Consider the following 13489-nt stretch of genomic DNA (forward strand, 5'->3'; position numbering starts at 1 on the left):
AAGTTCTCCTGAAAATTACCTGCAAGCAAGAATTAGACATTTTCTGTTGAACACTACGTCATTTCTATTTAACCATAAAACCCAACAAATTACTACTAGCTCCACTATGATCAGATCCCTCAAACTTGGAACATAGCCGTCCAATTAGGTGGTTGAAGATTAAAAGCAATTAGCAAGGAATTCCACATAGATCTAGCCAAGCGACAATAAAAAAGGGATGTTGCACGGTCTCCTCTAAACCGCGGAGGTTACATCTAGCATCCCCGTTAGGTCGTTGTCTTCTGATGGTTTCTGATTGTGTTCATTCCTTTTCAATCCTTAATTAAATGCTACCTATTCAAGCTTGTTCGTGACAATCTTGCCAATGATCGTCCTCATAATCTATTTAGTGTGTGCTTAATTTGACGAAAATTACCTGACCTAAACAACTCTCCTAAACTTTCAGTCTTAAGTGCATAAGGTCAGACATTGTTGCCTGGTTAACAAGCATATCAAGGCAACAACTAAACATGCTCTTAATCCTTTGTAACGAAACAAGTTTTAAAACTTAAAGGATACATGTTTCAATCAGGACAGACACATCAAACCAATTATCTTTTTTTTTTCTATTCCTATATAATATAGTAGTACAATCTCCGTCACAAAAGAAGATTTATGATAAGTAAAAAATTTGACTAAGTTTATAAAAAAATTCTAAATAGTTTTATTATAAAATTATATTTTATAATTAACCTAATAAATGATGCTTATTCGGTATTATAAACATTAGTAGGTTATTAATAAATTTGATTAAATTTAAATTTGTCTGACTTTCCAGAATTGGATTTTTTTGACGGAGGGAGTACTGGTACGACATAAATAAATAAACATGAAAATGCAGCCGAAGGGTCGAACACGGCTTCGCAAAAAAAGTCAAAGCCAGCTCTCTACAAAAATTTGCGACGAAGAAAAGGTGGACCGTGGACATGGACTGCGATCTGTGTCTGGTGACTGGTGTCGTGAGACCCGACTGATTACGCGCGTCCACAGAGCTGTCAACTGCTCGCAATACGCAATTTCTTGATCAAACCCCCCCCCCCACTCATTTCCGCCCTCTTTTCCCTGATCCCACCGAGACCGAGGTTTTTGTCCAAAAAAACAGCAGCCCCTCCTCCCCTCCCTTCCCTGCTCTTCCACCCCTTCCTCTCCCGGCGACCGGCTGGCCCCTCCTTTGCTGAGGCGAGAGACCCCCGCCCGATCCGGCGATGGACGCTGCGTCCAGGCCGCCACCGCCCCACGGAGCAGGGGTCCGCGTCCGGGCCCCGCTGGTGAACTCCGCTCCGCTCCTCTCCGCCTCCCTTTCCTTTCCTCTTGTTCGTCGACCAAAGACGCGTCTTTTAGGCGGGATTTGTTAGACCGGGTGTTAGGGGAGAAGGTGCCGCCTTTGAGCTGGAAGCTTCGATCTTTTGGGGTCGGGGATGAGGCTTTCGTTGTACGGATCGAGGGTTTTGGCCGATGCCGTCGCGGTTGACGGTCTGGATCTGGGTGCTTGCCTACTTGGGTCTGGGGCTATTGTTCGCTGAGTTTTTTTTGTGGTGGTTTTGCGCTTCAGGGCCATGATGGAATCACTAGTAGGAATGGGCCGGGGAAACTGTCTTGTCTTATCTACTATAGCCTTTGTTTGATTTATACCGCGGAATCCGTCGATGATAGTGTTGCCGGACTGCTTGTAGCAAGTGCAACCTCAGTTCTAATTTGTCGATGGTGCTGATTACTGTTAAGTACGAAAGTACTACCATATGGGGTTTGCATATTGCGCATGCTTAAGTTTTGTTTTCTCTAGTTGTGATTGTTCCATCTTTAAGTACAGTCACTGTAAATTGCATGAACTTGTGTTATGCTGTAGTGGTGCATTGTCTGCTCCTAATTGACGATCTGGGATTTCATTTTGCATATATCCAGCTCAAGTGTTGTGATATGTTCATTAATTTCTGAACATTCCGCAGATTATCTGCTTATGTTTTGTTAATTTGAAGGCTACACAAGTTTTATAACGATTTTGGTCTAACTGATAAAACCAGAGATAAAAAACCTTTCCTGAATTCCTGTACCATTTCATGAATAAGTTCAACAGTAGTTCAGTTGACGGCTGTCTTTAAACTGCTTACACACTCGTTCAGTCTACCTGGGACATTGGTCCATGTTTTTCAAACCAACTGCATAATCTTTCAGTTGTGCAGATTTCCAGAACTGAGCTATCCCCTGTTGGGGACATTGGTTCAGGTCCTATGTTGATGAACTTACATGTATTGATGATATTTCCTTACTGAAGATAGTTCTATGAATTTAATATTCTTGATTTGGGAGATCCGATTCATGAAATCCTTACATATTTTTTTTGGCAAAGTAATGCCTTTAACCCTCATATAGTCATAATGTTGAACTAGTGTCAATTCAATTTGAAAACATGATAGTAATGTCATTTGATTTACTGATGCATTAATGCCCAAATCTAAATTGATACATTAAATATGAAACTGTAATTTATAGGAAACACAGTTTACTAGTTTAGAAGTTTTTTGCTGCATTCGAAATATCCTACAATTGAAGGGCGGGCCTGGTGCAAGCGGTAGAGTCTTACCGCCTGTGACCGGAAGGTCCCGGGTTCGAGTCGCGGTCTCCTCGCATTGCACAAGCGAGGGTAAGGCTTGCCACTAACACCCTTCCCCAGACCCCGCACAGAGCGGGAACTCTCTGCACTGGGTACGCCCTTTTTTATTCGAAATATCCTACAATTGCAATCATCTTGGGGAGCTGATTATTGATGGTAACATTTATTTGAAAGATTTTGAACAAAAGGAAATTCTAGATGTAAAGAAACGAAGTTATCCATGCTGCTATGCATCCCTGATGCTTCATTTGTAGTATTTAGGTTTTATTGTTCATGTCATTGTTTTGTGGCTAGAGTTGAAGCTCCTAATAATATTTTGGTGTTTTATTTATTTACCATTATTTATGATATCATTCTTTTCTGCCAATACAACTTCTAAACATTCTTTTTATCATTGGCTGCCAGGTGGAGTCTGTCTCCTGCTACTGCAGATTAGATACAGGCCTTAAAACTGTTGTTGATGCTAGGAAGTTTGTTCCTGGCGCGAAGATGTGCATGCAACCTGAAGTCAAACAAAACAAGCGCAAGTCAAGGGGCTCAAGAAAGGAAAGGTCCAAGACGCAAGCACCACTTTTACCAGGCCTTCCTGATGATCTTGCTATTGCCTGCCTTATACGAGTTCCTCGAGTAGAACACCCCAATCTCAGGATGGTTTGCAGAAGATGGAACCGCCTTTTGTGTGGGAATTACTTTTACTCCTTGCGTAAGAAAATTGGAGTGGCGGAAGAATGGGTGTATGTCTTTAAAAGGGACCGTGAAGGGAAGATATCCTGGCATGCCTTTGATCCACTACACCAGCTATGGAAGTCACTCCCACCAGTTCCACACGAGTATTCAGAAGCATTGGGCTTTGGGTGTGCTGTTCTGAGTGGTTGCTATCTGTACTTGTTTGGTGGGAAAGATCCTTTGAGGGGTTCTATGAGGCGTGTTGTATTCTACAATGCTCGTACAAACAAATGGCACCGTGCTCCGGATATGATGAGGAAACGTCACTTCTTTGGTTCTTGTGTAATAAACAATTGTCTCTATGTTGCTGGTGGGGAGTGTGAAGGAATACAGAGGACACTGCAGTCTGCAGAAGTTTATGATCCAAATAGGAACAGATGGGCCTGCATTACTGAAATGAACAATGGGATGGTGCCTTTCATTGGAGTTGTATATGATGGCAAGTGGTTCTTAAAGGGGCTAGATTCCCATCGCCAAGTAACTAGTGAGGTCTACTTACCATCATCCAATACATGGTCAGCGATTGATGATGAGATGGTTACAGGTTGGCGGAACCCAAGTATTTCCTTCAATGGCCGGCTCTATTCAGCTGACTGCCGCGATGGCTGCAAGCTTAGAGTCTATGATGAGAACACAGGAACATGGACAAGATTCATGGACAGCAAGCACCATTTGGGCAGCTCACATGCCTTTGAAGCTGCAGCTTTGGTGTCACTAAATGGGAAACTCTGTGTTATCAGGAACAACATGAGCATAACTCTTGTTGATGTCTCGGACCCAACAATGAGTGTTGAGACAGGTAGTGCACGCATGTGGGAAACTGTTGCTCGGAAGGGCCAGCATAGGTCGTTTGTGGCAAACTTATGGTCCAGCATTGCAGGACGGAACTTAAAGAGTCACATTATCCATTGCCAGGTGCTGCAAGTTTGAATGCAGATTTTGTTAGTGGGAACATGATCAAATGTTAAAAGAAGCAACAGGTTCAAAATTCAGATCAGTGATACAACCCTCCATTTCGAAGGTAGTAAGATTTCATTGCAGAATCATGGGGAAAAAAGGTCATTGGCGTGCCACTGTGGCTCCCAAAGTCCCAAATAGTTATTTGTTCTCTTTGAGAACTGAACTCCAATTACATTCTGGCAGCGTTGGAAGACCATCATTCATGGGAGAAGGTTTTTCATATTTTGAGTGCAAACCAGAAAGTGAGAAGGAATTTCCCTAGTGTAATGGCATTTTCTTTTTCTTGGTGGCAGGCTGGGAAAATTATTTGGTGGGGATATATTGTTCTCTTATCATATCTATTCTATCTTTTCCATCGCGTAATAACTGGCATCTTACTGTGTAATGTTGGTGTATATTGTAGCAGCAGACTAGGTAAGACTGTAGGATTAGAGTAGTCAGGATTATGCCTATTATACTTCAATTTTTTGTTGAAATTCCTGATATTTTCGTATACCTTATCTATGTAGATGCTGGATAAATGCAAGAGAATCTGCTGTTTTAGTCATGCAATCGTAAAAACACAAGCCGTTGTTTTCCAACTTAGATATGCAGTCGATGACCTCATTAAAAGAAGGTAAATGGTATCGAGATGATCGGAGAGTTTTGGTTGATGTTTCATGGAGCAGTATGACATTATTGTAATATGGTTGGCTTGTTAGTCAGCCTGTTCACTTGTTGGTTTCAGCCAACCTAAACCAGCTAGCCAACAGTGTTTTTCTCTCACAACAAACCAGCACCAGCTCAAAAACCAACCAGCGAACAGGCTGAGTAACTTCGCCGGTGCAACGAACTATGGCGCTCCTCTCGGCAAAATGCCTGATACCCGATCCCGAACCTAGACTCAGAAGTACCTGAACCTAAAATACCCGATCATAATTTTGGCAATGTAAAAACCCGAATTTAATTTGGGTAGTGTAGGTAATGTTCCCTGGTATCCGAGCTACCCAAATTACCCAAAATATCTTATGTTCCTACTATGAAGACATGAAGTGGTTCAATGCAATATAAATTCATTATTTGGTATGTATTGATGTAGATTTATGCTAACTTGATAATTAAGTTGTTATTAATTGATACGAAGACATGATGTGATCTGAGGGACCGTTGTTTCCTGCCTTAAAGTGCTACTAGAATTCTTTCAAAATGGTTGTTTTTTTGTCAATTTCGGGCATATCGAGCAAAATCCGAACCTGAGCTCAACCGAAAATTCTAGTAATAGGCCAAAATCGGGTAGTAATTTATAATATCCGAACTTTTAATTACTCGATCAGAATTTTTCAAGTAACCTGAATGCCCAGCCCTAGTTCTCATGATCAAACATGGGCTTCCACTTTTGATGCTTCTAGAACCCAAGTAACATGACCTATTGGGCCTGCTTGGTTCTAGTCTGGCCTCTGTTTGCATGGAGGCTATACCTTATTTTTGGAAAAAGTCCATTTTATCTTTCTAAACCTTAGATTTTATTTTAAAACAAGACATCTTACCCCTAAACTACAAAACTATTCAAATTACCTCCGTATCCTGTTTTGAAGTAGCTTTGAAGTTTTCAGTTAAAAAAATCTAGCAAATACTCCAACCAGTCCATTCTGTTAGGCGTTAGCGGGTTTTGGAAACTAGTGATATTTACACGGCATGCAATGGTACTGAAGAGTCCAAGGGGTTGAGAATTTTCCTCGCAAAAAAGGGGTTGACAATAATAAGCCTCGCATGACGCTAAGAGCATTTCAAGAGTCTTTCTTAAATTCACTCTCTAAATCATCATTTTGAGAGTCACTTGAACAAAAATTGCTCTCTATATTTTTTCATCCTCCAACAGTTTCTCTATATCTTGTACGCACTCTAGAAAGCCCGTCCCGCACTTTATTTTTGACTAGCGAGAAATTTTGAAGAGAAAATTAGCTGGAGATCTAATTAAAAAAAAGATATTGAAGGGTATTTTTAAATCAAAATCTCTATTTAGCTGGAGCATTGTTTGCATGTTGTAGTTAAGGCGTTGTTCATATTTGTGGGATGGATCTCTAACCATTTTGTGGCGAGTTGTGCCCCTGCGGAGCCGGTGAGGGGAGTTACTCCTAGCACAACGATAGACACTCTATTTTGGTATTCGGTTTTCTACCTCTCACGGTTGTCCCTAGCAGCCAGCTCAATAACTGATGCCACACCTACAATGCCCCTGTCTAAAGCTTCAGTCCCAAAGTATGAGAAGTCATGAATTATGTATCCATTGATGCCAAGCTCATTCAGACACGTTCTCATAGCACTAACATTTCTCTTAGCAGTTCTTGCATTTAGCACCATCGTTCCTCAAGCGCTAATTTCAATGATCTCTTGAGGTCCATCCCATTTTGAAGGAATGTTGAAGGATATATGACAATGAAATCCCTCTCCAGCTCCCACGATAATAGTATGATGGCTAATGTCAATAACGCCGAGAAACCAAAGTGTACTTCGAGCTATATAATCGGCTCAATCATTTAAGTTAAATTACAAAAATGTGTTTGGATGAAATAGAATATATGTTAGATTGAGCGTAAGAAAAGATTTGGCGCAAATAGAATATACCTACTATGGTCACAAAAGGGAATCGTGCCGGCTGCAAATTTGGCGCAAACAGCGTAGCTCTAGGGAGGAGTCCAGGTGCCTGAGGAGGAAGTTAGGGACCTTGCATGACCGATCATGAACACACAAGTTATGTTTCTAATAGTAGTCAGAATTTGGTTCCATTAATTTGGTTCACCCTTCATGATATATACTTTCCAAAATATTAGCACATCATGGTAACTGATCGAACTAGAAAGTAGCTTTAGATTTATTTAAATAAGATACAATAATCACAATCGCAATGCTGATATTTACATGCTTTTTTTTTCCAGTTTACATCATGTTTATAGGAAGGTTGAAAACAATACACTAGCAAATTATTGAGGTTTAGGGTTTATAGCAATACACTAGCATAACTAATTTATTAACACATGCTCAAACAAACATTTCATAACTCTAACTCTACATCACATTATCTGTTTAACGTCACATTCGAATATATCTACAACATAATCACACTCTCATAGTGAATCGAAGGAGAGGATGTAGGTTGGGAACTTTACTAAAAGTTGACGAAGAGGATGTGGGCAGCGACGCTCCTGGGGCTGATGACGAGGATGACATGGTGGATGGGTATGATGGGGACAACGTGCGGCGAACGGGGACGGGGACCGTGCATGACGGATGGGGACAAGGGCGACGCGATGGATGGGGATGACGGGGTCAGAGCTAGCGGGAACACTCTTAGGTCTCGTGCAATCGGCGTGGATGCAGAAGGCGGTGCGAGGGAGATGAAATGTTAGTGCTAGGGAGACAGATCAGATGGCGAGGAACAAAAATTTCCAGTATATAGGGAAAAGGACATCACAGTCGGTTCTTTTCTTGAACCAGCAGTGTTGTTCCCGTATCACTGTTGGTTTAGTTATGAAACTTACAGGGATGATCATAGATCACTGCCGGTTCAATAGCAACCGACAATGATGACCCCTTGATCACTGCCGATTTAGTTTGTAGCTAGCAGTGATACACCTCTATCACCCTGGTTTATGTTCTAACCCGACAATGATATGTGGTCCAAGACTTCATTTGCTTGGTCTAACCAGTGGATGGACCAATCATCCCCAATCTCCTGTCCTTGTCTCCCATTGTCGCAGCTAGTTTTGCTGAAAAGGGAGGTGCCCTCGCTGTGTAGATGGTGTCCCCGTCTAGGTCCTCGGCCTCACATGTTGTTCATGAGCGACTAGGCCAGAGCTCCCTCTTATTACGTGCGGCGAGTGTAAGCACAAGACTGTGTTGGAGTACAGAGTGAAGGAGGAATGTCCCAACTGTGGCCTCATCTTCTACAAGTGTCTAGATCGCAATGTGAGGTCTTTTTGGCTGTGTTTTTTAATGATTTGTAGCCATTTTTGTGATGATTCTGATTCAAAGTTGTTGATTTGGTGTTCTAATTTTAGTGGGATGGTAGTGGATGTCTCGGCTGGTACTGGAGGAAGCATATGTTAAGCATGTGCAAAAATTGACTAGAGGCTGATGAGAGTGCACCTGCACATTAAGAGGTGAATTAGAAGAAGCCCGTCGATGAAAAACCAACGAAAAAATTTCTCTTTTAGTTGGAATTAGACGCAAAATCCTTATTTTGTTGAAGTGCATTGTAGGTTGAGTTTCTTTAGTGCTATTTGGGATTGACTACATTGTATCAAGGCTTTAACTATTCAAGTTTGTAGCAAGAATGATTCAAAATAATTCTAAAAATTATGAAACACTTCGGTGCAATTAGTAAAATGACCGACAATGATGCTACACACATGCAATAATCAATTTAAACTATAGTCATTAGGGAATCATTTGAAAACTACAAAACAGTATGAAGACTACAAACATATTACAACATTTTACCAACTAGAGTGTTGTTACAATCAAAGTCTACAAACACATTACAATATAAGCACCTCACAAACATTCTAATAGAACCCGAGTGGGGTCTCAGAGGTGCAAGAGCATGCCGGAGGCGGTGGAGAGAGCCAACCGGGGTGCAAAAGGGTTTGTAGCCCGTGATGTGCAAGGTGGTCGATGCTAACTCAACTCAAACTAACAACCATTAGATTCATGATGAGCAACTCCACCCTGCTAACTCAATGCAGTGTTGGTATTTCTTATGTTTATTGGATAATTCCGCAAGCGCACAGAATATACCGCTGTAGCACTTCACCCGGGAGTATTCCAAGGTATTGTTATTTATTTTTATTCCAAGGGAAAGTGGTAGCTAGGAATGATAATAAAAGAGAGATCCTTATATACCACAACTTAGCATCAACTAGTATAGGGGGGGGTAAACAAAATATGGTAGGAAGGGATGATGATGAAACAAGCCAAGATAAAGATAAATAAGATAACTAGTAAGTATAGCTAGGTGGGAGGACAACGAGAGAGTATAGGACTCCTATGTTTCTAACTCTACTCCTGAAACTTAACTAAATCACACATTCGAGACACACATATTGATACCTCACAACAAGTATGCTAGGCGATAAGCGAGACAATAGGGGATGAAACCCTATCCGAAGCGGCTACCTTTTTATGGGCCCCCTACCTTTTAAGAACTTGCCTACAACACGTGTATTGGCGGTCCTTAACTCACATTTTTACTCCCAACAATTATATAAAATCCATCCAAACAAAACACCAAAGTTAGTAAAAAGGGTCTTACACTAACATATTCCATGAGTTTTGGTGAGTTGATCATTTTTAGGACATATCCATGGAAAACAAAGGAAAGCATACCAAAAGGCACAATCCAGAGAAGCATAAAGCAGACCTTGCGCAAAGGAACCAAGAAAAGGCCCACTCAACCAAAGAAATTGGACTAAGCACCGACGTAGTAGAGGTCTAGGGCTAGCCAAGAACCCACCAGAGCAAGGCAGTGGCCAGCCGCGCTAGCCAGGGTGCGGCCGCACCCCAACCTGGCCCGTTTGGCCCCAGCTTTGGTCGGTTGACACATACCGCCTTGCTCAATGTCGGTGTCATGGTGCTTGCCGGGTTCAATGTACCTAAATGATGGTTTGAGGTTGGTTTGCTCGTTCCATATGGGGATCAAGCATATTTCCAAGGACCCCCTCCTCTCTACCTATAAATGGAGGACCTCTCCCCCCTCATTCCAACAACACACCAAGGGAAAGAGCACCACACTTGAGCATCACTCCAAGGCTTAGGCCATAGCTAGTAGAGTTAGTTGGGAGAGATGTGAGGGAGAGTATGGGGAAGAGCCGAACTTGTCGGTATCTCCCCGAGCTTGTACCTCGACAAACACATGTGCTTCAATGGGTTCTCCCGCTAAGTAAGTGTTCGTGGTTCTTATGGTTATACGTCTTTTGATTAGTTAATCTTTACTCTTACTTGTTTGCAGGTTCATCGTCCATTCTCGTAGCGGATACTCTAGTAAAGGGCCCTAATAAATACGAATAACCCTACGTAATGCTAGAGTAGTAGTCGATAGCATAGACGTGGTGTCTAGGCTAGAGGCAACCTTCATTTGCCTCATGCCCTATGGTTGAGGGGTAGGCGGTAGGTGGTGACAGCCCTGTCTATCCCTCGTATCCCCCCACGTCTGGGTATGGCGTAGAGCTATAGACCGGCATCGACTGGCACCAGTTGCAATCTGGTGCCCAAAGTAAACAAGTGGAAGTAGAGTTTATATTTCCATAAGACCCAAAAGCCATAGGAGTCCTTCTCTACCCTTTCCAACTTTACCCCTTGTGTTGTCCTTGGATGAACTAGCTAGAAGAAATACCTCCGTTCCCTATGGAAAATATGATACCCTGAATACTTCCGGGTGAAAGCTACAACAGTAATTCCGTGCGCTTACATAATCTTTCTGTGTGCGTTAAGAAATATCAACAAGCTTTCTGGAGCCGTTGCCGAGGAATGGTTACTATTTTCTTCGAACCTAGTTCATCCTCATATCTATATCTTTTATCTTTTCTTTTATAAAAAAACAAAAATATTTCTTTTATCCTTTTATCATGAAGCCAACTTCAACTTCAAATCTATCCGCTTCAGAGGGGGAGTTCCTTGAGCCATCACCAGTTTCAAAACCAAACCGTTCATCTGGTTGTGAACTGCACCCTAGTTTAAAAGCTATGGTTCAAGCACAACCCTTCTCAGGGCATGACAATGAAGACCCTTGCCAGCACTAGCAAGAGTTCAAGGAAATGTATTCATGCCTGACATTCCTAGCATGACACAAGAAACTTTTAAGTGGAAATTGTTTCCATTTTCTCTCATGGAGAAGGCAAAACAATGGTACACACATGCCGTAGGAAGTACGAATGGGGATTTGGGAAGAACTTAAAGACATGTTTTGCCTTGCATTCTTCCCTATGTCCCGTATTGACTCCCTACCAAGGGCAATCCTTGATTTAGAGTAGTATGAGAGGGAATCTATAGGTACAACCTAGGCTAGGTTTTCAATGTTAATACATGCTGGCCTAGACTTGTCTTTACCCGATAGCGTGCTGTTGCATCTCTTTTGTTCGGGTCTCGACATAGAAGCTGCCCTATACCTTGACATGACTAGGGAAGGGTCATTTACACATAAAACTATGATGGAACAAAAGAAAATCCTTGCTCACATCCTAGAAAAACATGCTTCTTCCATCGTAGAATCCAAACACCTCCAAAAGAAGGGCATGTCAAGCTTAAGGAGCCCTCATCAGCCGAATCCAAACTTGTTCCATCCTTAGATTCGACTGTTGAGCCCTCACCTGAACCACAAACACCGAAGGAAAGAGTGATTCATCCTTCGGAGTTCGCAATTGAATTCAAGGATTATGGCAATACCTCGAAACACTCGTGGCACGAAAAGCACATAAAGGAAGTTTTCCCTAAAGTAGAACTATCAAAGGAATGGTTGATGGAAGTGAAACATTCTTCTGAAGCAATTTAGATTCTTTCACCTTCCACTACCATACCTTGTTCATTAAAGGGGACTACCATAGAAGCCCTACACAACCCCATAGTTGGGACTAGCATCATGCCAGAATTTCTAGCGAAAAACCTTTTGGGTAACATGTCGCTAGTCCCGACCAATAAACTTTTCAAAAATCCCTCGGGACTAATCATTGAGTGTTGTGGGATTGCTAGGGCCGTGCCAATCATAATAGATGAAACTGAGGTTCACCTAGACTTCCATATCTATGCCATCCTTGAATTTGAGCTTCTCATAGGCTACCCTTTGGAAATTCTTTTTCAAGAAAAACCTTCCCAATGGAGCCTAAATGACCCATTCAAGGAGGTGAAGTTCATTTCCCCATTCATTTTACCTAGGATTTCTAGTCAAACTAAATGTCCATCGCCAACCTCACTCGAACCAAAACCATGTCCCTCTAGCCATCAAAGCGTTGCTCTCGATAGTAGTCGAGATTCAATGTTGATCCTGCATGATATATCTCTTAAGAACAAAAAGTTCTATGCCACAAACAATCCTCCATCACTGACTCTAGAGACCAAGAAGGATTTCGCTAATGAGCATGAAAGTTTCTCTTTTGAGACCCTTCATGTTTCATGCTCATGTTTGGAGTCTCTAGAGTTCGTTGTGCTTAGTGCTGCTTGCTGCTACAAGGAAGACAACCACCCATCACTCCTTGTTTCCAAACTTTTTAGGTGGATGGTTGTAGATGTCTTAGTTTATCACAAATACTGCAAATCTCGTAGTAGCACTATGGTACTAACCTTGCAGCTTGAACAATAATGCTCAAATGTTTGGTGGTAAAGCTAGGAACTATACCACCATTTACCCACGGTCGAGTTTAAGACCATAAATTAAGCACCGCCCGGAGATACCCTAGATTATCTTAAAAAACATTTCTCCTTCAATAAAAGCAAGAGAATGTTGTCAAGTTAGTATGAACCTTTGGGTATTCTTGGTTACTAGCATTTTTAGGAAGAGATCAAGAAGAGGGGACGTACAATACTTGAGAACATGAGGAGCTACATCAACCATACATGTCAATGTTCTTTGGTGATGGAACACACTCAAGAGGATGCCCTGACTCTACACACTTGACTTTTACACAAAAGTCCAAGTGTGGGGGAGGATGGTGAGAGTCTCACTACAAGTTCCATCCATACCAAAGGCCATCCAAAAAATGATGTAGCCTTGTCTTGCTAAAGAAAAAGAGAGAGAGAAAGATGAAAAAACAAAGAGAAAAGAAAATAATATAAAAAAGAGAGAGAAATGATATATATAGAAAAAAGAGAAGAGCATTCTCCTCTCCTAGACCTTTGCTATCACTAAAGTCCATGGTCCATGCACACTAGTTGTGTGTGTGTCCTAGCCTTGGTGATAACCTGAGATGAACCATATACAAGCCACCGTTGTAGCAACTTCAAAATCTTCATCCACATTTGCCGCCGATAAATACACTCAGGTATGCAAAGGTAAATAAAGAATAACCAAACTCTTCTACTCATATTTGTCTTCATAAGAACACAACTTGATCATGTGAGTTCATGCTTCCCTTGTTTATGTTGTAAGCTCTAGTTTGGGTGTACTAAGCTAATACATCCATAGGC

At 41.7% G+C, this 13489-nt stretch overlaps 1 protein-coding gene across 1 annotated transcript; it reads left to right on the plus strand.

The window, feature by feature from the left end:
* Positions 1-1115: 1115 nt before the first annotated feature.
* LOC136489152 (F-box/kelch-repeat protein At1g55270-like) lies at positions 1116-4890 on the plus strand. The gene is made up of 2 exons (XM_066485870.1): positions 1116-1307; positions 3056-4890. Exons 1-2 carry the CDS (start codon positions 1245-1247, stop codon positions 4304-4306), a joined length of 1314 nt encoding a protein of 437 aa, XP_066341967.1. The 5' UTR covers positions 1116-1244; the 3' UTR covers positions 4307-4890.
* Positions 4891-13489: the final 8599 nt, after the last annotated feature.

This window comes from Miscanthus floridulus, chromosome 1, assembly GCF_019320115.1.
Source record: "Miscanthus floridulus cultivar M001 chromosome 1, ASM1932011v1, whole genome shotgun sequence".
NCBI classification, from domain to species: Eukaryota; Viridiplantae; Streptophyta; class Magnoliopsida; order Poales; family Poaceae; genus Miscanthus; species Miscanthus floridulus.